At 38.8% G+C, this 26,864-nt stretch overlaps 1 protein-coding gene across 2 annotated transcripts in view; it reads right to left on the bottom strand.

The window, feature by feature from the left end:
- Cd2ap (CD2 associated protein) overlaps nucleotides 1–26,864 on the bottom strand; it is a 91,275-nt gene that overhangs the window by 42,205 nt on the left and 22,206 nt on the right. Inside the window, exons 1-2 of one of the 2 annotated variants that reach the window (XM_087184658.1) lie at nucleotides 14,039–16,162; nucleotides 552–705 (exon numbers count right to left, since the gene is read on the bottom strand). In XM_087184658.1, the coding sequence (XP_087040784.1) occupies nucleotides 552–705; nucleotides 14,039–14,053 (169 nt within the window). In that variant the 5' untranslated portion in view covers nucleotides 14,054–16,162. Of the gene's footprint in view, nucleotides 1–551; nucleotides 706–14,038; nucleotides 16,163–26,864 lie in introns of those variants that run through there. The other variant, XM_004846398.4, reaches the window with a different exon arrangement.

Below are 26,864 nucleotides of genomic sequence, written 5' to 3'. Positions count from 1 at the left end.
AGTTGCATACACAAAATCAAAACACATGCAGATTCACTCTGCCTTAACATACAGATGTTTTATTTGTTTTTTTGGTTAGACACACTGGTTTAAACTAACTTTTTCTCTCTACCAAGTTTTTTTCTTAATATATTTAGAGTATCTAAATATAGGTGCTAGGACAATCTATTTGGAAATTAAATGCCCACGTTCAGATATCTAACCACAGAAGAAAAAGAACTTTCTAAAATTCTTGGGTCTACTCTGTTAAGGATGAGCAGACATTTCAGCATCCTAGTAAATAAATGCTATAGTTAAGGTGTTAATCTAAAAGAGTCTGTGATATTAGTAAGAAAGCAAAGCCTTATACTTCAGTTTGTAATTCCTACAGATGGCTATCGGTATGTTACAGACTTCACATGACTAAAAATGAAGATTGGCTGCATAGGCCAGTAACCAATAATCTGAGAATAAGCTGAAGTTACTATAGTCTGCTGCAGAAAACTGAATTTACGAACAGCTATAATATATCCTCCTATTTTAATTAAGCAAGAATGGAATCATTTACATACTCTTCTTAATGTTTTTGGTTTGTGGATGAGGCTGAATTCCTCCAGCTGGAAGGCCGTAAGTGCTTATTCGTTGTACAAGACTTGCTACATTTCCATGCCTTTCCCGTTTGATGGGCAAATTGTCATCCTTAGTGTCTGTTTCTCGTTTAATTTCCTATAAAGGAGAAAATAAGTAAAAAGACAAATTAAGTTGTATTTTATTAACATTAAATTCTCAAACCAAAAAAAAAACAAAACAAGTATGGTGTTACTGTGTTAATCATGATAGCAAGTTTTCAACCAATCACTCTGCTCAAACCTATTTGAAGAATGGGACTCATTGTGGTAAGCATGACTCAGGATGAGTTCACACCTTACTGAAGCTGGAGATGGCAGGAAAGGAAAGGAAGGTGAAACCTTACCCAACCTTCCCTTCAACACACAAGAGAATCCTGTGATACACAAAGAAACATAAGACAAATAATAATTCTAAGTCAGAGGGTCAAATTTTTCTACAAAGCACCAAATAGCAAACATTCTGTGATATGCAGGCCACAGTCACCACTGAAACAACCACTTCTGTCACCTGTAACACAAATGCTGTCATCTAATAATGAATACATATACAGTAGTATCTTGGTTCAAGAATTTGATTTGTTCCACAATTCTGGAATAGATGGCTGCGGTCATGTCTGTCACCAGAAGCAGAGTTCAAGAATGGAGGCAAAATTCTGTCGAATGTTTCTGTTTGCCAACCTAATTGTTCATAAACAGAAGCATTCATCAACTGAGGTATTACTGTATGTTCCAATAAAAGTATTTGTGGACACTAAAATTTTAATTTTCACATGCAATAATATTCTTTTGGTTTTTTCCCACTACTTATAAAATTCTTAACTAGCATCCTTACATTAAAAAAATTGGGGTATAAATTGTGTTCTGTGGGATTTAGCTTGACAGCCCCTGTTCTAAGTCACAGGTATAAAGATATGTAAACCAATATGGGAAAAAAATATGAAGTTTTCCTAGAAAACTTCATGGAAGAACACAGGTAAAAAGGAAGTTACAGCATATACAAAGATTAAAATTCAGTATTTTAAAGACATCAATTCGTCACTCAAATTGATATAACTGAAGCAATTCCAATAAATACATCAGAGATTTCATGTAGCAATTTAATAAACTGCTTAATTTATAACAGCAAAGGTAAGAAAAGATGTCATTTTAACATACATGGTGCTTGGAAAACTCATGTTCCATAATTAAGAGGTAAGGAACAGCATCAGACTCCAACTTCACATATTTAATACAAAAGTTAACAATTTGTTTGTTGAAAATAACCAGGAAGTTGTTAAAAAAAATTTTAATTAACCAGAGATATTTTCCACATACAGTTAACAAATAATTTGTATTTCAACTACATAAAATTATTCTGGTATTCAACTCCTGGACAGAGAGTCCTACATAATAGGAACCCACATTTTAACGTGTTTCTAAAAGAAAGACTATTTGCTCATTTTAAAATAATTAAAGCACCACCAAAAACTGCAGTGCTGGCTAAGGGTATAGTTTAATGGTAGGGCACCTATAGCCTTGGCTCAGGAAGGGAGGAAAGGAGGGAAGGATGAGTCAGCTAAAGACTCAAGTGTAACAGAAAGGCAAAGGCAGACTAGCACCTATATAACCCTGAGTGAGAAAGTACATTGCCATCATTCTCCACTGAGGAAAAACTGGATTAATAGCTTAAAAAAAAAAAAAGTGGGGAAAACTGTATTATTTTACCTAAAGAAAGTAACCTGATGGGCCGGGGATTTAGCTCAGTGGTTCCGACAGCTGCCTCACAAGCGCAAGGTCCTGCATTCAATCTCCAATACCAAAAAAAGAAAGTAAGCTGGTAATCCACTAAAAACGGAAGAGATAAAAACGCAGACCTCAGAGCATCTAAGACATGGAGCAGACATGGAGCATCTGCCTGTGATCACAGAGCTCTGAGAGGCTGAGGCAGGAAGTCTGAGCCCACCTAGGCAACTTAGCAACTTACCAAGACCCATCCTCAAAAATAAAAAGTAACAAAAGACAAAGGATGTAGCTCCATGTGAGCTACAAAGCCAGACCTTTTACATCAATCCCTGTTTACTTATGGCAATACAACATAGGTACTAACAACCTGGATAATCATTCCATCTTATCTACCTGCTGCTGCTATTTGGGCAGCATGCCTTAGACTATACAACAAAACTTATTTTATACTAAAAAGCTACAGATGCATATCTATGTATACAATATATATACATATATAAAACTGAACATAGCAAGAACAGTTTTGTATTATTGCTTTTTAAAGTTTTCTTAATCTTTTACATTAAAATAGAATATTTATTATACCAAGTTTACAAAATACTTAAGATTACAGAAATACTATGGATTTCATCAACTTGTGAAAGGATACTGATAAAACGAACATTTTTCAGACAGTACTAGACAATTAGTAATTCGCTAGTGTTTAAAATGCAATGCGAACTATTCCAACTAGTTCAGGTTGAAAAATTAAATTAGATTAGGAAAAGAATAAAGAGAAATTAAAACAGTGTCTTATGCTCAACTGTTGAACACCTTTGCACAGATTCATGGTTCTCATGGTGCCACAGAAAACTCCTAAAGACACAAGAAGGTATTCTGAGGGGAAAACAGCAGTACATATCGAGACAAGGGGAGCCACTAGCTCACAAATGTTCACAAATTCAACATTAGTCTGTTTTATGCTTCTTCTGAAGGAGTCATGCACAGTATTTGAGAACTGGGCTTTGGGAAGTTGTAAAGAAAGAAAGCAAGTGACATGAAAATCAATGTGGAACAAAAAGTAAGTGCCCTGGTTATCAAATTCCAGTGTTTGAGAGCTGTGTGGTGCCCTAAGGTATACACACCCTAATAGTAATAATTGTGTTCACAATATGATAAATTTTATTTCCTATGTTATTTTTTAAATGGCTAAACAATTACAGTATAAATAACTAAGTTATTTTATTCTAACAGTAAGTAGAATTCTGAGGTACTTCTTTTGATCTAGGTGCTAGACTCTAGGGGCACCATGAAATATAGTAATGACTAAAACACTTAGGGGTTATAAACTAGAAAGTGTGGGAACTTCTGGCATAACTAATTGAAAATGATTGTTTTTACAGAAATTTTTTCCTCCAAAAAGGGTTATCTTACTGTAATATCAAATCCACAACTCTTTAAATAGCAGTCATTAAAAACTGTGTTAAAGTGAGGGGACTTAGAACTGGGGCACCTGGGATACAGCAACTTAGCAAAGAAAAAAGAAGTACAGTGCCAGGAATCAAGAAAGAACCGACAGGAAAACTAGAAACTACAGAGAAACTGAAGACAGCACACTAAATGAGTAAACAATAGAATACCACTCAAGCAATAAAAAACAAATTACTAATTCACAAAAATAAATATGAAGTCAGACTCAATGTAAGTAAATAAAAGACTTCAAGAAAATGCAAACTAATCTACAGGAAAAAAGCGAGTCAATGATTCCCTAGAGGAGGGGAAAGGGGAGAGGAGCGAGGGGCAGAAAAGACCTTTTAGAAATAACTTAAACATTCTATAGTTTTGTTGTTCACTGGTTTCCTGGTTGTACACAATTATCAAAACTCATTAAATCTTACACTTTAAATGGATGCAACTTATTGCCCATAAATTTTTTATGATATGTGCTCTAAGTAGAAAGCACCAGACATCTAACATGAGACATTTCCCTAATACAAACTCCGTGGTGGCAAGGCAAGTGAGAAGGGCTTCACAGAGAAAGTGTCATCTCTGACAGAAGACCCACCCTGGGGCCGGGTGTGGTGGTACACTCCGGTGATTCCAGCACTCAGGAGGTTGCCTCACGTTCAAGGCCAGCCAGCCTGAGCTATGTACACAGACCAAATGTCAGGCATGGCACAGCACAGAAAAAACAGGAAGAAAAGGAGACCCAGCCTAGGTGTGAGTGATAGCAACCAGTCGACTTGCTGCCTGAATGGAATAGAAGAGAAATGAAGAAGAAAGGCTGTTTCTGTCTCTTCAGAGGAGCTCCAGTCTTCACCTTCACTGTGGGTGTCATCTTCTGGCTTCCCTCACAGACCTTCAGTCTCCTGTCTGGACCTGGAGGGCATGCTGCAGTGAGCTCCAGGCCTTCCACTGGATCCTTCGTATCTCCAGGGCACAGACATCCCTGTTGCACTTTTCCACACCTAACAATGTGGGCAGCTAGTTTTTTTTTTCTCTTTTGAGACAGGGTCTCAGTATATAGTCTAGGCTGGCCTCGAACTCACGGTGATCCTCCTCTTTGTCATTGTTTTTTGAGATAAGATCTCACCATATAGTTCAGGTTGGCCTTGAGTTTGTGGCAATCCTCCTGCCTCAGCCCCTTAAGTGCTAGAATCAGGGGCATGCCCCACCACACTCCCTACTGTGCTTTAGACACTTGGTGTACAAAAATGCAAACGATGCTAGGCCTGGTACAGCACACCTGTATGTAGTCCCAGCACTCAGGGAGGCTGAGGCAGGAGGATGGTAAGTTTAAGCCCAACCTGAGCAACTTAGCCACACCCCATCTCTGTCTCAAAATTAAAAACAATAACAACAAAATAAATAAAGGACTGGAGATACAGCTCAGTGCCAAGGCCCTGGCTTCAATCCCTAATACAAAAAAAAAAAAGGCAAAAGACTGCCACCAAGGAGCTTTCAGTCCAGAGGGGGAAATAGATATGCAAATAAATAATTACAATTCAGTGTGAAAGGCAAGGGTCACAATGCCAAGGGAGCCCAGAGGAGCTGGGGATCTGGAAAACGTCCAGCAAGGCGACGTTTGAACGACTGTGAGGTGATCTGACAGACTCAGGAAGGATGGATGCTCCAGGCAGATGTCACAGGCTCAAGACCCAGTGACACCAGTGGGGGATTTTCCTGCTAAGCAGCAAGTGTGTTGTTTGGAGGAAGCTGGCGGGCAGGAGAACTTAGGGAGAGGGCTTCAGTGTTCAGAGCAAGAGGTCAGCTCTGGAGGGCCCCGGAAGGGCTTTGTATCCCGTGCTCAGTGCACAGCTGGGACCCTGGAAGCCAGAGCAGGCAGGTGTGAAGGGAAAACCACAGGTTCCAGGAGAAGCAGCAGCGTGATGGGTGGGAGAGAGGCCAGAGGGAGGCCCCCAACCACACAGGGCAGGGCTGGGTGTCATTTACACCAGCCGTGTAAATACCAAGGAAGCTCTCCTGACCAGAAATCCTTCCCCACAGGGGCCCTGACCTGCTGTGTATAAATCAGTCACATGCTGGGAGTGGTAGCACACACCTGTAATCCCAGCACTCTTGGAGGTTGAGGCAGGAGGATGGTACCCACAGTGGAGGAGAGAAGCGGGTTCTCCCTGCAAACCCTCATCCTCGGGAAGGTTGGGGAAAAGACTCTGATCTGAACACCCCGTGTTCAGGACTGTCGCCACCCTGTTTCCCCTGAGACCCAAACCTTCGGACCTGCCCCAGTGAGACCTTGGCCTCTCCTCTCCTCTCCTCTCCAGCCGGTGGCATTGGACCTGCTGCGTGGTGTGGACATTCGGTGAACAGATCACCATCATCTGCATTGTCTGCGCTGCTCCCTGGGCTCTCACCAAGTCCCAGCCGCTGTCATAAGCACTCCAGATCATTCTCACTTCATCTTGAGATCATCACCCAGGTCCTTGCTCGAGGACACACAGTGAGTGAGTGACAGCTGGTCCCAAGGTGCAGGCTTATCTAACGCCAAGCTACAATCCCTGTGTGCAGTTTACAGGATTTTCTCTCTCTCTCTCTCTCTCTCTTTCTCTCTCTCTCTCTCTCTCTCTCTCTCTCTCTCTCTCTCTCTCTCTCTCTCTATTTGGGCAGTCCTGATGGATTGAACTCAGGGCCTTCACACGGAGCTATAGCCCCAGCCCATTTTTTACTTTTATTTTGAGACAAGGTTTCACTAATTAGCTCAGTTACCCAGGCTGGGCTCAAACTTCCAATCCTCCTTCCTCAGCCTCCTGGAGTGCTGAGATTACAGGCATGCGCCACCACACTCAAGTGTATTTGCAGAACACTGACATAGGATGGGCTCTTAGGGACATCTGTATCAATGCTCTTAATGTGGGCTGGGGATTTAGCTCAGTGGCACCTTGCCTGCCTTGCAAGCTCAAGGTCCTGAGCTTAATCCCCAGTACCGGGGGAAAAAAAAGTGTAATATCAATGCTCTTATGTTTCACACTAAACTTGATGGAATATAAGTTAGGCAGAACTCTCGAAGACATTGGCGTAGGAAAAGACTTTATGAACAAATCCTCAGTAGCACAGGCACTTGCACAAAGAATCAACAACTGTGATCTCATCTTATTAAAAAGCTTCTAGGGCCGGGGATTTAGCTGAGGTTCCGCTGCCTGCCTCACAAACACAAGGTCCCAAGTTCGATCCCCAGTACCGAAAAGAAATGGGCATCTGAAATGAACAGACATTTCTCAGACAAAGAAGTAAAAGCAGCAAATAAACATATGAAAAAATGTTCAACATCACTGGTCACTGGAGAGATGCTGATGAAAACACTGAGATTCCACCTCAACCCAGAAAGAATGTCTGCTATCAAGAAATCAACCAATAACAAATGCTGGCGGGGCTGTGGGGAGAAAGGAACTCTTCTCCATTTTTGGCAGGAGTGCAGACTGGTGCAACCACTGTGGAAATCGATACCAAGATAACTCAAAGAACTAGGACTAGAGGTCCCATTTGACCCAGCTATCCTTCTGCTGGGTATCTTCTCAAAAGAATTAAAAGAATCATATCATAGCGATATATGTGCACCCGTGTTTATAGCGGCACAGTTTGTAACAGCGAAAGCTTGGATAGCCTAAATGCCCATCAACTGGGGACTGGATAAAGAAGATGTGGTTTTTCTATAAAATGGAATACTACTCAGCCATAAAGAGTGAGAAACTAGAGACATTTATAGCTAAACAGATGCATACTGAGGCCACACTCTTAAGTGAAATAAATAGGACACATGTGTAAATACCAAATAGTTTCTCTGGTATGAAAAACTAAAAGTGTAAATAAGGATCAAAATGCATAACTGATAATGTGATATAGGAAGAAAAGGTCTAAAGGAGTAGGGGAAGTGGGAGGGATGGAGGAAGGAAAGAAGGGAAAAGAAAAAATATGAGAAAAGGAAAAAATGGAAACAAAGTCTTTGTAAATAGGGAAGGGTGGAAGGGGTGAAGGGAGGACAGGAATGGGGAAAAAAATAAGAAACAAGATACATCATGTAAAGTTACAAGATCCCAGTGATGAATGTAACTGTACTGTATACCTAAAATGTACCAACAGAAACTTAATGGGAAAAAAAAAAGAAAGTGTCATCTCTACTGAGACAGAAAGAAGCATGAGTGTTAGAAAGGTCCAGGGGAGAGAAGAGAAAGAGCGTCCTAACAGGAAAGAGGAGACAAGCAATCAGAGAGCATCAGAGAGCTTTTGAGGAACTAGGACACATCACATTTAGCTGGAGCCTAGAGAAAAAAAGTGCTGAGAGTTCAGAGTGGTCAAGATCAAGAGCCAGGCCAGCAGAAGCAGGTAACCTAAGGCATTCTGCGCCATGGCAGAGAACCTGGAATGCATGGTTCAGGATGATGGGACTCTGTCATAGAATTTTTTTAATATAGGGAACAAAATCACTCTATGCAGTACGAAAGAATGATGTTAACAGATGAGCAGATGAATGTGTTCCAAGTTATGATTGTGACAGAACAGGGATATTTTTAAAGATTCAGAAAATACTCGAGACATAATCTTGATAACTCATCAGATATGACCTAAAAAGAGAGTCAAAGATGATACCTTAGTTCTTGACTTGGGCAACTGCTTAGGGGATACTCTATGTAAAATAAAACAAAACAAAAAAAGCTTGCTGTGAAACTGTACACCATGTTCTTCTGGCCACAGCCTCACAGGTCTTGGGTTTACAGTGCCCCTTGACTGCACCATTCTGATGTCGCTGTGCTAGTCCTGGCCAGAGGAGCAACAGGCTGAACCACAGTCACAGAGACACCGTGTACAGGAGGTGTGCAGCAGACTGTACCAGCTGGGGCTCTGTATGTACATTCTATTAGGTTCAAAAACCATGAAATCACCTAACCACAAATTCTTCAGGATGTCTCTGTCTCAAGGGACATATTACCATGAAGATCAAACATCTTCTGCATGGCAAAAGTTACTATAAAGAAGGTAAAAAAAAAATCAAAATACAATAAAGAGTATCAATGGGTTTACTATCTTTTTAACGAGCAAAATCCATCAACAGGTAATTCACAAAGGAAATAAACAACACATGAAGATGGGCCAAGGATTTAGCTCAGTGGTTCTGCCACCTGCTTCAAAAGCTCAAGGTCCCAAGTTTGATCCTCAGTACAAAAAAAACTCATGAAGGCTGAGAAGCTAATAAAAATAAATACCATTATTCTTGTAAGATTTAGCTTACAAACTTAAAAGAATTTTAAAGATTTGATACACCTGCTGAAAGGTAATATAGCAAAAGAGTAATGTGGATAGTCTCTGACTTATAAATCTATGTCCAGGGATCTGTCCTAAAGAAATACACTGACAAGCACTTAAAGATGAGGAGGCATCTATGTGGGAGTGTTTAGGAAAGCAATCTATTTATAATACACTAGCAGCTTAAACAGCCCTTATTGGGAACTATTTTTAAAACTTAACAGTAAGCCAGGCAGGGTGACACACACCTGTAATCTCAACTACTTGGTAGGCTGAGCCGAAAGCACTGCCAAGTTCATACCCAGCATGGACAACTTAATGGGACCCTGCATTCAATTACCAGTACCATCAATCAATTAATAAAATGTCACATCTTGGGACAAGTATTGTTATTTTCCAGTACAGGAGACCAAGCACTGGGTTTGACTTTAAATCTCATTCCTCTGGAAGTAACCCTTTTTTATATATGTATTTTTATTAGTATATGTTTGCAATGCATAATGATTACATTCATAGTGGGGAGTTTGTACACAAACGTGACAGAGCACAGGATCAGGAGACAAATGATCTGGGTATATATCTTGGTTCTATTCTATTCACCAGCTATATAATTTTGGATACTTGTGCTATCTTTAATAAAAATTTACCCTGTGAATATCACTGCTCAACATTTATAACCATTTTAGGAGCCTTCAAAATTCTCTGAGAAATGATCACATCCATGAATATTAAATGAAATAAATCCTCTAAGGACAAAAGACATCAGGGACCGGAGATGTAGCTCAACGGTGCCACACCCTGACAAGCACAAGGTCCTGAGCTGGATTCCCAGAACTGAGGTGGAAAAAAAAGACATCAAAGGAACAAGAGAAGAACTTAAAAATGTAGTCTACACTAATTGGAAAAACTCATTTTTATAGTCTTCCAAATACATAAGTCTACTAAGATGTTATCATCTGCACCAAGTGACCTCAAGGCTCTCAGCAAGATCTTAAATAGGGCAAGGACCATGTTGGGGTCCACCCCCTCCCCCTCTTCTGGAACCCCTGGCCAATACAGCCCCCTGTGCCACTAGACACATATTCTCAACAACCTACTCTATTTCCCAACTGCAAGACAACCAGTACTCCAGACTACTCTGGCCATCACTGTCAACAGAAAATGTCACAGAGCACCTACAGAGTGTCAGTAAGGACCTACCACTTCTTCACTGTTCTCTGTCCACTAGTACCTTTTATCTCAACAGCCATGAAATAAAGTATAGTACTTAGTGTCTACTGACTTCACTTCCTTTCTGGGCTTTGAATTGATTCCAGGAGACCCAGGAAACAATGTGCTCCCTTAGAAAACATGTATGGATTGCAAATTCACAAAACCTCTGAATCTCCTCCAAAGAGAGAAACCCCCTGCATAAAAGGTAGCATCAATACAAACTGATTGAGAAAAAAAGTAATATGGATAAGAATATAAGACGGGGCAGGGGATTTAACTCAGTGGTGCCGCGCCTGCCTTGAAACTGCAAGATCCCGAGTTCAATCCCCGGTAAGGGGGAAGACAGTGACTGGAAGAAGTAGCATAACAGAGGATAAGAAATGTAAGTAAATGGCAGGGAGCTAGAAAGGCTGGAGAAGATACAGGTGATCTTCACCTATTAAGTTAATCAAAGATGATTCCTTCTGAACTAGCCAAAAGCACATAACTAAAAATACAATCAACAAAATTCACAAACCGCTCCCTCATGCTATAATATATTTATACAACAGTCTGGTTATCTGCTCATGGCCAGCACATTATGACAGAAAACAGAAAGCAATTTCACAAAACTAAAGGTCAAAACGAGTAATAAAAACTAAATGAGATGACAAGACCTTTTTATTTCTCAAATGAGAGGTTACAGCTCTGCTTAAGCTTAAAAAACTTAGAACATACTTAATTATTTTTAATTTATCATTCTGGATTTCCAGAAATGTTACAAAATTAGTACTTCCTTACTTTATAAAAGTATAACTTAAAAATACAGGGCCAAGGATTTAGCTCAGTGGTTCCACCACCTGCCTCACAAGTGCAAGGTCTCGAGTTTGAAACCAGGTACAAAAAAAAAAAAAAAAAAAAAAAAAATATATATATATATATATATATATATATATGAAAAAGTGGTATCACTAAAGGAAAATTTGCAGAATTAAAATGCTTATTTGCTACATACCTACTATTCTAGCTTTGAGTAGTCAACTTTAGGCTCATATTTTAGAAGTTAGCCTAGAAATGATTGATTTAGGTCTCTAACCTAAAATATTGGTCTCCTGCATTCTTAAAGTTTGTTGTTGTTTTGGAGTATAAATGATAACAAGTAAGCAATGATCCAAAAGGATCTACCTCAAGTTATTTGATTTCCTTTTCATTACAATTAAACTGATTCACACACACACACACACACACCCCACAACCCAACCTTAGGTCCAGAGTAAAATGAACAACAGGAAAAAAGCCTTCTGTAACATGAAATCAATAAATACCTTTATGTCAATATATCAAAATCAGCAAAATAATGGCAGATACAATATGGGATTATTTTGAAAGTTTCTAAACTTCTCTCCCCAAATATGCTTTCACTACATTAACTGCTGCCTCTCCACTTTGGACAAAGGAATTTCCTATTTAAACTGCACCTCCTCCATTTGGAAAAAGGCAAAAGTAGGAAAAGAGGGAAGAGAAAGTTATGTAAATTCCTTGTCAATGGCTTCCTACTGCCTTGCTTTTCCTTCCTGGGACTGCTAGCGAGAGCCAAGGGAAGAAGAGGAGGGCAAATCCTAAGTAAAGAGCTCTATACTCTGACAGGTGTTCTCCTGAGACACTACACATTGACTGAAAACACTCGGTTATGTTACAGTGCTCCTGTTTTTTGGTACTGGTTAATTTTTAAAATGTCATGTGCATTTTCAGCCCTATGGTGATGTGAGGCTCTCATCTCCTTGGAGTCATGAATGACAGTGACAAGTGGAAGTCTGCACTGATCTAAGCAGTGGAAATACGAGAACTCACAGAGGCTCTTCTGACACTCACGCTTTCCTGACGGTACCTAGTTTGAATCATTTCTGCGGCAATAACCAATTTGAAATACCTGAGCAAAAACAAAATTTACTAACTCAAGTGGAAAAAATAGTATTTAAATTTCCAAATTAAATTCCAGAAGTGCAACAATATGATTCATATATAATGTGCTGAATTTCTATTTATGGTGTGGAAAAAAGTATGTAAAGGGAGGAGTAAGGGTGCAAATAATTCAGTTTACAGAAAACAATCTTTAAAGCTATCTAGCAAATTTCTAAATGAGGAAGGAGGATGAGGGTGGGTCATGAAAAAGAAATGTTAAATATTTCTATACTTGGTTAAATTCTGGTTCAATATGTATTACTTGTGATTCTTTTTAAGAAGAGATTTGGTATACCCACAAACAACAGTGCTGTAAGTCAAACTGTTATAGAGCACTGAAAAAGTATCTGTTGTGTTTGTGCTCACACTAAATCTAAATCCTTAAACATCTTTTCTGGAATTACTTGAATAAATTACTGCCGTAATTTACAGAATGCAGCCCATATATGATTCAAAATATTATCAAAATAACCCCAGTCATGAAATAAATCACTCTTCTTTTTTTTGGTACCGGGAATCGAACTCGACCTGGCACTTGTGAGGCAGGCATCAGAACCACTGTGCTAAATCCCAGCCCGAAATAAACCACTCTTAATCAGTATGTCAAAGTTAATGCTTCAACAGTCTGAAACAGAAAATGTACTATGATGGACCATAAATAACACAACTTTGGTAGTCCATCTACTGTTTTTATTTTTTGCCTTTCCAATAAAATTTGTTTCTTGCTTATTTATTTGTTTAATGCCGGGGATTTAGCTCAGTGGGCGGCCTGCTGCTCAAGTGCAAAGACCCAAGTTCAATCCCTGGTACAAAAAAAAAAGAAACCAGTATTCCTATTTATTTAAACAACATGTTCTATACAGGCAAAAATTATTTTTTAATAAAAATAATCTATAGGACACATTTTGATATAGAGTGAAATGACTGTTATGATCAAGTTAATTGATATTTACTATTTGTATCATATTTCCCAATTAACAAGTAAGTTATTTTCTGTTTGGTACTTTAATATCTGCAGAGTTTTGCTCCTTTAATCTGTCTCCAATTACTGAAAGTAAACCAAATACCAAATGTTATTCTCCAATTGAACTGCTATAAAGCTAACTGCCTGAACTGTTCTACTGAAAGTCCTCTTGATCTCTTAATATTTTAAAATATCACTGAGGTTTACCCAAAAGAATAATTTTTATAAAAGACTTTTTTTTTTGGTACCAGGGATCGAACTGAGGACCTTGGGCTTGCGAGGCAGGCGCTGGAACCACTGAGCTAAAGGACTTTTTAAAAGTAAAGATCATATAAAATCAAATTGTCCCCTCTTTCATTCAAATAATATTTCTTCTCATGGAAACAATGGAATCCAAACAGATTCAAAAACTAAATCAGCATTATTCCGGAAAAAGAATGTGATAACATTAAAAAAAAAAATCAGTTAAGACCTTTCTACAGTACCCATATAACATCACATAATCTTATTCCCCATATTGCTTTACAGTTCTTTAATATTAGCTCTTTAAAATATTTTAAGCCCATTTAAAAGTCTGATGTTTCCATGGAATCTACAAGTAAATTATAAACATTTTTAAATACAAATTTTCAAACTGTCCAATGTAAAAGACAAGCAGAATCCATGATTTAAATACTTTTTCTTTATGAGAAAAGTTTGCTAGAAAATTATCTTTAAAAAAACATCCAAATGATGTCAGTTTCCTGAAATATGTAAATGTGAATTCTTGTTATTATATCAAAGATAAGAGAAGTCTTTAAAAGGAATCAAGATTTTCATTTCAAATTTTAAAATACAAGAACAATTCACTTACCAGTACCTGAGACATCTTCTATGAACATACCCACTTATTCTTTAAGGCATCAAAGTAAAAACATTAACAAAAAATGGGCAGTACACTTCTTCGTGGATCAGTACACAAAAGCTGCTTCGCCTTTCACAGATTAAACTCCTCTTCCACAAATACTGTCCTACTAATGCTCTTTAAGTATAACTAATAAGCTATTTTATTAACCTTCTCCTTTTATTTTATTTTGCTGATATTTTCTTTTTTGCTATTTCCAGGTCTTTCTAAACCTCAGTAACTGTAAGTCAACTACCAAAGGTATGTTCTAGAGTACCTATCCTTCTCAACTGCCTGAGGTGATCAGACTCTGCACCCTTTTACAGGACACTCATCGGTGAACAGAGTCCATCAACATTCATTAAATGCCTGCACCTAATCAACTGCAGTACATTATGTTAAACCTTGTGTGTTATCTTAATCTTCTGAAGCAAGTCATAATTTAAAAGAAAGGGTGTTTTACTGGATATTAATCTATCCTTGCATTAATGGTAGCACTGCATTTTTGTGAACATTGACTTTATAACAGCAGCTTAAGAAAAACTATTATTTTTACACCATTTCTAAAAGTAAAAATATTATTTAATAATTCCAAGTGCTTAGGGCCAGACATGGTGACACACGCCTGCAATCCCAGCACTTGGGAGGCTGAGCAGGAGGATCACCTCAAGTTCGAGACCAGCCTTGACTACACAGTGAGTTCAAGACCAGCCTGAACTATGTGAGACCTTGACTCAAAGAAAAAAAAAAGCCCAGAGAACAAAAAATAACTGCAAGTGCTTAGACTAGATAAACCTTACTTATGAGCAAGTTAAGCAATTTTTAATGCTATGTGTTACCATGCCTAATAAAATGCATCACTATCTATATTTTCTCTTGTGGGAAGCTAGAGTAGATGTACTTTCCCCTATTCTTCCCATTAAGTACAGTTAAAAATTCTTAACTTTACATAACATTAAGTAAAAAGATTCTGATATGTACAGAAAAGCTAAACCAGCCAAGACGACCAGGTTCTCAGAACCTGAGAATTCCACCAAAGTGAATTAACTGATTTCTTTCTTTTATTTTTTGGCCTACATCCCAGCCTAGGTACTGGAAAAGCTGGTAACCTAGAAAAATGCCAATGGATGCAATAGAAAATGGCTCCAAGAAAAGCTTGCCATTGCTACCTATAGCCAAAGGACCAGGAAAACGGGCAACCTAGCAAGACAGAACACTCTTAGTTAATAATCACTCTACTGCAGTCAAATGGCACAGGAAACAACTGCAGCCCCTTCCCCACCAAGGTCAGGAATGACCAAGTAGGGAATCTATACTCCCATCCCAGTAGGCTGTACTAAGGCATCCAACCACGACCATATCACCACATTCCACCACGAGGTGTCAAGAGAAAACCCAGTGGTCAAACAGGACTTTTCTCCACACAAGGTGGGAATGAACCCACCTTCTCACACAGCCTGGCCAGTGGAGGCCACGTGGACATCAGTGTGGCATACACCTGCCCCCCAGACAGGAGGCATCAATGGGAGCCTGGGGAGATCCTCCTCCAGGAAGATGTCTCTGTCCACAGTCAACAGAGATAACTGGACTTTGAAGCAATTCATTTTATTTTATTGAGCACAGGTTTCCTCTTTAGAAAAATAAAGTTTATATTCAGATCCAGGGTCATCAACCACTATTCTGTATGTACAGGTTTGAACTCATTACTGTAGGCAGCTGCAATAACTGTAAAACAATGGTAACCACTTGTATATCTAAATATATGCAAAGGGTACAGTGAAAGTATGAGGTGACAGGAAATGTTCAGCTTCATTACAACTTTATGGGACAATAGTCATATATGCCATCCATTGCTCACTGATCATATACCATTACAAGGTATATGACTACATATGAAATTCTAACACACCTAGTTTTCATGTAGAATGACAAAAAGCAGATCAGTGGCTGCCTGGAGCTGGAAGGGTCTTGGGAGGAGGAGGATGCAGAGGGGAATAGAGAAGAAGACTACGACAAAACAATCAACATATAATGAATGATCTAATACACTGATGCCATGGTAGTTGTACGACTATATATACCTTTCTCAAGACTCACACTGAAAATGAGTGTGTTTTCTGTCTGTAAATTGTAATAAATACACATATATAAGTAAATTTTAAGTACAGATACTTAGAACATCCCTAGCAAATACCTGATACAAGTGTCACAAAACAATAATTACCCACTTTACCTGAGACTAACTGATATTTTCTATTCAACTTCAATTCTTATCAATTTCATTTATACAAGATGTTCATCACAGCACTTAATAATATGCACTTAACTATGGGTCAGGCACCATACACGACTACTAAGTACTTAATGCATCACCTCATTTAATACTCATAACAACACTATGGAATAAATAACAAACATCTTTCTTTTCAGCAAGCTGGGGTAGGGATAAAAATTTGAGAAATATTTAAAAACTTGCCCAAGAAGACACAAGCCTGTAAGGATCCAACATGTAAATGCACCATACTGCTTGTATTCCTTAAAAGAAGGAAAATCTAGAAGGTGCTAAAGAAGTATCAATACGACTTAGCAAATAATTTATATTGAAAGAAATCAAAATCAACAAAATATACCTAAAATGTTGTACTAAAAAAATTAGTGGGCCGGGGATTTAGCTCAGTGGTTCTGCTGCCTGCCTTGCAAGCGCAAGGTCCTGAGTTCAATCCTCGGTACCAAAAATTAAAAAACAGTAGGGCTGGGGATTTAGCTCAGTGGTTCTGTCATCTGCCTTGAAAGTGCAAGGACCCAAGTTCAATCCCCAGTACCAAAAAAAAAAAAAAAAAAATTAGTGATCCAAGTTTAATAAAGAAAAATATAATTAGTAGTCCATGACTTTCCCATTTAAATCTCAATTCCTCTGTGGCTAAAAATTGCCCCTACTGTCCATTACACTTTGTAACTATTGAAATGTTTTAAGCCAACACATAAAAACATATTTTACATATAACATGTATTATGTAATGTTTAAATCAGGTAATATGTAATGTTTAAATCAGGTTAAACATATCCATCTCCTATTCCTAAAACAAGTATTCCTATATGATGAAAACTTAAAATCCATTCTTTTAGCTTTTGTAAATGTTTCTATAGTTACACTATACAACACTGAACTTCCTGTTTCTGTCTGTGACTTAATTTCCACTAACCAACCTTTCCTCATCCCTCTCTCCCTCCTCTCTGCAGATTCAGGTAAACATCATTCTATTCTCAACTTCGATGAGATCAATTATTCTATTTTCCAAATATAAGTGAGACCATGTGGCTCTCTCTTGTCTTTCGGCATCTGGCTTATTTTATGTAACAAAACAGTCTGCAGTCCACCCATGTTGTCACAGGTGACAGCGCGCCATTCTTTCTATGGCTGCAAAGTATTTCATTGTATATATGAATCACACTTCTTTATCCCTTCATTGGTTGATGACACTGTTGCTTCCATTACTTGGCTACTGTCAAAAGTGCTGCAATGTAACATGGGAATGCAGACATCTCTTCAATATACTGACTTCTGTTCCTTTACATACCTACTGGTGGAATTACTGAATTGTATGGTAGTTCTCTTTATTTTTTTTCATAGCACTGGGGATTCAACCCAGTGCCTTTACACTGACCTATATCTCTAGCCTTTTGGGTTTTTTTTTCCGGGGGAATGAGACAGAGCCTCACAAAATTGCTCAGTTGCCCGGGCTGAGCTTGAACACATGATCTGCCTGCCTTAGCCTTCCAGAGAGCTGGGATCACAAGCGTGCACCACCATGGCCGCTTCTTTTTTTTTTTTTTGATACCGGAGATCGAACTTGGGTCCTTACACTTGCACAGCAGGCAGCGAAACCACTGAGCTAAATCCCTGGCCCTTGGCAGCTTATTTTTAAGGAACCACCATACTGTTTTTCACAGAGGCTGTACTAATTCGTATTTCCACACGCAATGTCAAAGTCTCTTTTCCCCACACCCTTGCCTGCACTGGTTACCTTTAGTCTTTTGGTAATGGCCACTCTCACTGGGCTGAGACGATAATGAGTTGTAGATTTGATTTGCATTTCCCTGATGATTAGTAATTTTGGGCACCTTTTCATTTACCTGTTCATCATTTATATGGCTTCTATGGAGAAATGTCCATTGAACCCTGACACTCATTTTTTAAATCATATTATTGATATCATCTCCCTATGTAGCTTTCTACTCCACTGTCTTTGACCTACTCTAAACCTTTCAGGATCTTCTATCAAACCAGAGGCTATCTGCCAGGGATTTAGCTCAGTGGTTTCGTCGCCTGCTATGCAAGCGCAAGGACCTGAGTTCAATCCCAGGTACCAAAAAAAGTCACAAAAACCAGAGGTTATCAAAACAAGTACAGAAAGCACCCATTTCATTAGAGGCCCTAGTGGTAGGGGCTTCCTGAGCATCGGCTGATGCGTGTGCATACCTGTGTGCTGACACTGCCAGGCCTCATTATAGTTTCTAACTTTACTGTCCACTGCCATGGGGAAGCATTTATAACTGGAATATAATTTTCCATGCTCTCTTGCCCTGCTTCATCATACAAGCACAAGGTGGTAATGACTTTCAATAGATCGAAGCTGTCCTAGGAGGCTCCCCACCACAGGAGAAACACTCCACAGACATGGCTAGCTATGCCACATGAACAGCACACTCTTTCATTCTGTTATGCCACCACTCAAGAGGCCAGTGTTGGTACCACAATGTAACCTGGCCTATTCTGACTGATACAATAAGCCCTCTAAATTCCTTAACTTATAGACTAAACCTTGTGTTTTCAGGAAAATTTCCAGGGATAGGGCAGTAGGAAGAGAACGAATAAGATTCTGATTGATTCCTTTTTATGAAGTCATCTAGAAACAACTTGGAAGTTCAAGCCCTGCTTCCTTTTATAATTATCTTACTATTTTTACTCTTCGTCTCCCATCCCTAGTGTCTGAAATTTCCTTATGTCACATGCCTTTTTCTGAAATTTCTTCAATTTTTTATAGAAAGATAGGCTTTCATAAAACTGCAATATAAGAAAGTAGTTAATTTTTCCCATTCCAGGATCAATTTTAAAGGTGGCAGAAATGCACTTTCATTTTTTTAATTCTAACAACTTTCAAATTATGCTGACATTACTGAGGAATTTCAATGACTAAGCTTTCAATGACTTTGTCCTTAGCTCCTCAAAAGTATAAGAGGGCCAGGGATTTAGCTCAGTGGTTCCACCACCTGCCTAGCAGGGGCAAGGTCCTGAGTTTGATCCCCAGTACCAAAAAAAAAAAAAAAAAGTACAAGATGTAAAACAGTATTTCTCCAAAACCAGCACATACACAGATACTTAAACTTTTCACATGAAAACAGCCCTGACACCTGCCTGTCATAAAGGTAACCACTGGCAAATCTTTGCTCCTCTATTATCAGCATGACTGTCATAAGAATGATATACTAAGTCCATGGAACTTTGGAGATCTGGCATTAAAAATCAAAATAAATAAGCAGCAATAATTGGAATTCAAAAGATGAGCAATAATTTAAACTGCCCAAGCAGTCATGACTAAAAGATTCTTCGGGAGCTATTAAAAATTTATAAAAGCAAGTAGCCAGGCGTGGTGGCACATACCTATAATCCCAGCACTCAGGAGGATGAGGAAGGATGACTACCGTGAATTCAAGGTCAGCCTGGGCTACATAGTGGGTTCCGGGCCAGCCTGACTTGCATATTGAGACCTTTTCTCAAAAATAACAACAACAAAAAACATGAAGTGGAAATGCTGGCTTATGGACAATGTACACGGAAGTAGAAGTGACACCAGGATTTAAGAGACCACAATGCCAGAAACGTGACGCTTTGAGGAAGATGTCCAGGTACAGATAACGATGACTTAGAAAGAAACAAACTAATGTTTCAGAGCCAAAGGAAATCCTGAACTCCTGTCTATGCAAATGTCAAGGAGAGCCTTCCTTTTTCTTGATGATATTTAACTCTACATTCTTTATTATATCTTCCCTTACTTGGAAAATTAACACAACTTTCTCACTGTCCGGGGATCATTCCTCTACTGCTCACCTATACACTAGAGTTATAAAAGCCACCTTAGCCAAAGTAACTATGTTATATATCCATGCTAAAATCTCATGATAAACATATAAAAAAGCTGTGGTCTGACACAATCACTATGTAAATGTCTAAGTCACTATATGTTTATGCACAGGCAAATAAGGACACATACAATTTTAGAATACAGGTGGTTCTACAGAGGAAAAGAAATGACAAGAGGGTAATAACTCTACCTGTAATGTTCTCTACTGCAGTGTAACACTGAAGCAAAGATGACGAAAGTATAATATTTTGTATATTAACTTCATACATCTTTGCTCTATATTCACTGTAAAATACTTTTTAAATTGAAAGGAAAAACTAACACTGCGAAAGGGCACTGAAATGGACAGTTTGTCACAAAACAAATTTACAGTGTCTAAACTTTTTCACATTCCCACCAAGGTAGAACGGTTCCTTTTCCCCAGCAGCTTCTCCAGTATTTATTATCTGATTCCTTGATGACAGCCAATCTTTCTGGAGTAAGATGGAATCTCAGGGTTGTTTTAATTCATATTTCTGTAATGGCCAGCAATGCTAAACAATTTTTCATGTATTTACTGGCCATTTGTACTTCTTCTGAAAAATGTCTATTCATTTCGGTTGCCCATTTTTGACTAGGTCATTTTTTATAGGGGGGTCTAATTTTAGTTTTTCATATAGTCCAGATATCAGTCCTATGCCTGAGGAATAACTGGCATCAACCACTATGGAAATCACTGTGGAGTTTCCTGAAAAAGCTAAAACCAGAAATTCCATTTGACCTAGCTATCCACCTTCTAGGTACCTTCCCAAAAGGGTTAAAAATATCATGCCACAGCAACGTATGTGTGCCTATGTTTAGAGCAGCACAATTCATAAGAGCTAAATCTTAGAATCAGCCTATCTGTCCAGCAACAGATGAATGGATAAAGACAATGTGGTATTTAAACACAATGAAGTACTACTCTTCTATAAAGAATGAAAAATTGGGCTGGGGATTTAGCTCAGTGATTCTGGTGCCTGCTGCACAAGCATAAGGTCCCAAGTTCGATCCCCAATACCAAAAAAAAGAAAGAAAAATTGAGTCATCTGTAAGGCAAATGAATGCAATCTGAGAACATAAGTGAAAGAAGTCGGACACAGAAGCTTAAATATCACGTAGTTTCTCTATGAGCAACTCAAAAAATAGAGAGCAAAACAGAAGATAGAGAAATAGAAAGTAGGGAGAACTTCAAATAATTCCCCAGACTATTTATTACATTGTTTCAGGAATATTTTAAGATATATACTAGTTTAGGTTTATTCACTGAAAATGTTTTTTCCTTGTTTTTTCTTCTTTATAAGAGAGTCTTGTCTGTGATATGTACTCTGAGTAGTATTTTGGCCATTCTTTTAAGATCAGTATACATAGCATATTAATTATTGTTATTCTTTAATTATTTTGTTATAAAATTTCATTTTTTCAGGAAAAAAAATAAAAATTTTCATAACACGTTATAAAATGATTTGGTCTTTCTATTCATCTTCCAAGCCCAATTTCACTATCATTGTTCCTCAATATGCATTCTGAAACAGTAAAAGGAAGCCTAGTTAACCCATCTACTCTCTGGCCACACATTTACAAAACAACACACACCTCATTTGCCTACTACAGCCCCAGCCTTTTCCCTGAATCTTAACATATGCATATTACACGATAGATAAAGCCAACCCCCTCAATAATTTGTGGATTTGCCATTGCTAGTTCCAATTTTTTAATGGAAGTTTTTACAGAAGAGTTCCAAAGGTAGTACAGAGTTCTCCCACAACCTTCATTCAATTTCACCTCATGCTGACATAGTGCACAAACCAGTTTCCACTTCACGAAATAAAAAAACAATAGTACATAGCTACTAACTAGTCTTTGTACAGATTCCATCACTTTTCCCACTAATCCTTTTTCTGCTCCAGAATCCAAACCAGGACACTACAGTTATTTAGTCATTGTGTCCTTTTTCTCCTCTGGTAAGCAGCAGCTTCTCAGTTTCTCTGTTTTTCATGACTTCTGAAATTGACCAGAATACTGGTCAAGTGTTTGGTAAAATGTTTTCAATGTGGGCTCATCTAGTTTTTCTCAAGCTTAGGCCAAAATTATGGGGCTTTAGGAAGACTATCACAGAAGTTGAAGGGGAGACAGGATATCAACGTGACTCATCACTGGTGATGTTAATCCTGATCACTTGATATAGATAGTATTTACAGAGTTTCTCTGTTTAGAGTTATTATTTTTTCCATTTCCATCCAATTCTTTATTCCTATAACAGAGGGACAGTTCTGAAAGGAGTTGAGGGATGAGGAAAGAAAAATAATCTACAGAGACATGAAATTCTTTTATAAGATTTATCCCTCCTCTCCCATTTAATCAACCATTTCTTTAGGTATGGAATCATATATTGGTATTCTACACTGGGTAACAAAGACTAGGCTATGAGGATCAAATTGGTGAAGCTCTGACAACTGGGAGCTCTTTCAGACTGGCTTCCCTACCCCTTTGGCATGGACTCATCCTTCTGTTTCTGTAAACACTCACACTTCCTGAAGAGTATGGCTCTTTTTACTAGAGAGTGTTATCTAGAAATCAAGACCTGAACACCGGGTGTACTTACTGCTACTGGAGTGTCACTGTTTCTCAGCCCTCTCAGCAGTAAGAGCTGAGACATGTATATGGGTATATGTATCCATACAGAGATACAATGATATAACTATTCCTGTACAATCTTAAACTAAATGAGCCCACAATGTTATCTCGGACTGTGATCTAGTATCTTGTGGTTAATGAGTAATCCCTGATTAAGCTTCCTCTTATTACCTAGAATATTCATAAACTGTATCTTCTATTAGCAGGCATTTTATTAAATTTCTAGCATTAGTCACACTGAAATAGGAAATAGGAAAGTAAAATACATTTCAAAATGGAACTTTGTGACAGATCATCCCCACTACCTGGAATACATAACAGCACAAGATCAAGAAAACTATATTAATACTTCCTACTTAACTGTGCTTTTTAAAGGAGTTCTATTATAACAACAAATTTTTTTTCTAAAAACCCATATTCTCTTAAATGAAAACAATAAGAGGTCAAAGTCATGGCTCCTTACAGTCTATTAATATACAATTTTAAGGTGGAAAAGGCAGAGAAATTATATGATTTGCCCAGCATCACACTGCCAATAAAGGGCAAAACTGGAACTTGACTGCATTTAGACCCAGTGATTCCGATTTCAAATGCCACAGTAGCTACTACATTCCACTATAGGTTATATTAAAAAAAAAAAAAAAGTGAATTCATAAAAAAAGAAAAAAGAAAAAGAAAGTGACCTTTCATAAATTCAATCCTCTACTGTAGCTTTTCTCTGTTATCAGAGATAAAATGTACTTACATAAAGTACAGTGCCTTCTCTGAAATTAACAGAATAAAGTGTATGTTTGTCTTAGTTACTTTTCTCTTTGCTGAGACAAAATACTCAACACTCAAAGTTAAAAAGAAAAAGGTTTATTTGGCTTACAATTCAGAAGTTTCAGTCCATAGTCAGCTGACTCCAAGGCAGAGTGGCATGGTAGACAGGCATCATAGGATAAAGAGTCCATGGCAAAGCAGGGCAGGCACAAGGAACAAGCAGCGAGCAAGTGACAAGGGACAAGCAACAAGCAACGATCCTCTTTCTGTCTCTTATATCTTGTCCAGGCTACACTCACACTCAGGAAGGGGCAGATCCTACCCGGAACTATGCCAAACCAATCAGTGGACTAATTTAGTAATCACATACCTTTGATGCCAGTATCACACACTTAATCCCAGCGTCACACACTCTAGATCCAGCCACCTCTGAAAAGCCCCAACTATGACCTCATGAGGCTTTGAGGGGACATCTAGACATAAGCCATATCATTCTGCCTCTGGCCAACCCCCCAAACACTCATGCAAAAGATATTTAGTTCATCTCCAAGAGTTCCCAAAGTCTTAACAGCATTGCTGCTGAGAAGTCTAAATATAAGACCTCCTCTGAGATTTAAGGCAAACTCTTAGCTGTGAACCACTGTACAAGTTAGAAAGTTAAACACTTCCAACATACGATGGCACAAGGTAGACACCTCTAATCCAGAAGTTACAGACAGGAGGATAGAAAAAAATGGGAACAAAGCAAGACCAAAATCCAGCAGGGCAAACATTAAAACCTACAGTTCCACATCCAGCATTTCCAGCAATCTGAGGCAAGTTGTGAACTCCAAAGAGCTTGGGTGGCTCTGCTGCACAGCACTGCCAGTGGTTGTAGCTCCCACGGCTTCTCTCTTGAGCCAGCTCTGCTCCCTCCTTGCATCTTTCCTCAGATGATCCACGTTCCTGGCTTCTCCAAACTTCTGGAGTCTCCACTCCACATTCACCTTCACTCTTACAACTTCACATACTGCCTTCTCAGGAGCATATTGCCTGGCCTCCTAGGTATTCTTCTGAAATCTGGGTGGAAGCCTTCCTAACCCCACAACTCTTGCATTCTGCATGCACCTAAAACTAGCACCTTGTGGAGTATGCCAAGGTCTGCTAGCAGCTGGAGCAGTAGCAAAGCTTCCTTCCCTCTTGGCTGCAGGGTTCAAGTGCCTATGAACCAAATCCTAAAGAACAACTTCCCTAGGATGCTGCCATTTTGGAACATGATGCTCTGGGTCTCTCTTCTCAAAACAAAATCTTTCACTTTGGCAATTTTGAGGCTGCAGCGGGTAGAGTTCTACTGGCTTTTATGATGTCCTCAGGCCATCTTTCCTACTGTACTCTTCTGGAATACTTTGTTTTTTCTTGCTAGTTTTTTCATTTACCAATTTCTCCTCTGTTCCATGTTTGCAGGCCACAACTTTAATAGAGCTTCCTTTCTGCCCAAACTCAAAACATTTTAAATCTTTCTGCTGGGCTCTTTGCTCTTCAGTGTCAATATAAATCTGGCTAAAAGCCCCAGGCAGTAGCCACGCCACAGCCTCAACATTAGACTGCCTTGAAATTTCTTCTGCCAGATTAATCTGCTGCCCTTAATCTCAGTCTCAGGCAAAGTCTCTGGATATGAGTAAAATGCAGACCAACTTTCTACCAAGGGAAAACACACATCATCTGGAGTCCAACAGCCAATGCAGTCCTTCCCAGCAGAAACCTCCTGAGCTTGGTCTTTACCAGCAGCATTTCTATCAGCATCCTGGTCTTCTCAGCTCTGACCAGTCTCCCATCAAATACAGCTTAAGGCATTCCATGGCAGCTGCTTCAGCCAACATCTCCAAACCTTCCCAAACTCTTTCCTCAAGCCAGTTCCCAAGGCTCCTGAATCACATGGTCAGGTACAGTCATAGCAACAACGCCACTCCTAGTACCAAATTGTCTTAATTACTTTTCTCTCACTGAGATAAAATATCCAACACCCAAAGTTAAGAGAGGAAAAGTTTATTTAGCTCATTTGTAGAGGTTTCAGTTCATAGTTGGCTGGCTCCAACTATAAGTGGCACCAGGGAGGAGAAACAGTTCATGGTGGGCAGAAAGCAGCAAAGCAGTGAAGAAGCAAAGCTGCAAGTGACAAGAGACGACACTACCCCTCTTTCTGTTCATTTTATTCAGGCTACCTGCCCTTATGGTGGGCAGCACTCACACCCAGGTTGGGGCACCCTTAATGCTATGCAGAACTATGCCAGACCAGTCAGTGGACTAATCTAATAATCACACACCCTTGATTCCAGCATCACACACCCCATATCCAGCCACCTCAGAAAAGGTGACCCACCTCGGAAAAGGTGACCCACCAATGGCCACATAAGGCTTTGGAGGAATAGCTACACATAAGTCATAACAGTGTTCATATTTGGAAGCAAAACTACAAGTCAAAATACATAAATTAGTCAGAAAACAAATATTAACTAAACATGCATGCTTCACAGTATTCTGCTCATTACTACTGTGCAAGCTGGAAAAGCAAATAAGACTCAAATTCAAGCCCCACTAAACTCAATCTGATGAAGCTGCATGTTAAAAAAAAAAAAAACCTACTACATGGGAAACAATACCACTGTTTTTGTACATAGGGAGGGGAAGGGGCTTGAGGGAGGGAATGGGATGAAATAAAGTAAAATTTATTGATATAAGTAAATTTTTAAAATATCATAGTATTTATAAATGATATATAAATACACAGGCACTCTTTCCTCCCCCACACAAACAACTGAGAATTTTATTACTTTGTAATAGATTTAAGAGTCACTCCCTCCCCTCCCCTCCCCACCACTACCATCACCACCTTGAGATTGAACCCAGGGACTTTGCACTAAGCTATATCCCTATCCCTCTTTTTTTTTTTTTCTTTTCACTTTTTGAGATAGGGTCTCACTAAGTCCCTAAATTGCCCAGGCCAAGCTTGAACTTTCCATCCTCCTGACTCAGCCTCCCAGAGTGGTGGGATTATAGATGTGCACCATCTCACTCGGCAGATTTAAGAGTCTTAAAGACTGCTTTCTAGCACAAATAATTAGAATATTTACTGAAAAAAGATTGTGGTAGTTGAAGAATAATTGTTACTTTGGTAGATAATTGCTGCAATGCTGAAACTTAAAAAGTATGATCTAACACACTCTGAGCAGGTCTAGAGAAGCAACAAAGTATAATAA

The sequence above is a fragment of the Heterocephalus glaber genome, unplaced genomic scaffold, assembly GCF_053883595.1.
Source record: "Heterocephalus glaber isolate CG9 unplaced genomic scaffold, H.glaber_assembly_v1.0 deba00001497, whole genome shotgun sequence".
In the NCBI taxonomy this organism is placed as follows: Eukaryota; Metazoa; Chordata; class Mammalia; order Rodentia; family Bathyergidae; genus Heterocephalus; species Heterocephalus glaber.
The sequence above is the reverse complement of the archived record's forward strand: the minus strand, read 5'-3'. Positions and strand labels throughout refer to the sequence as shown.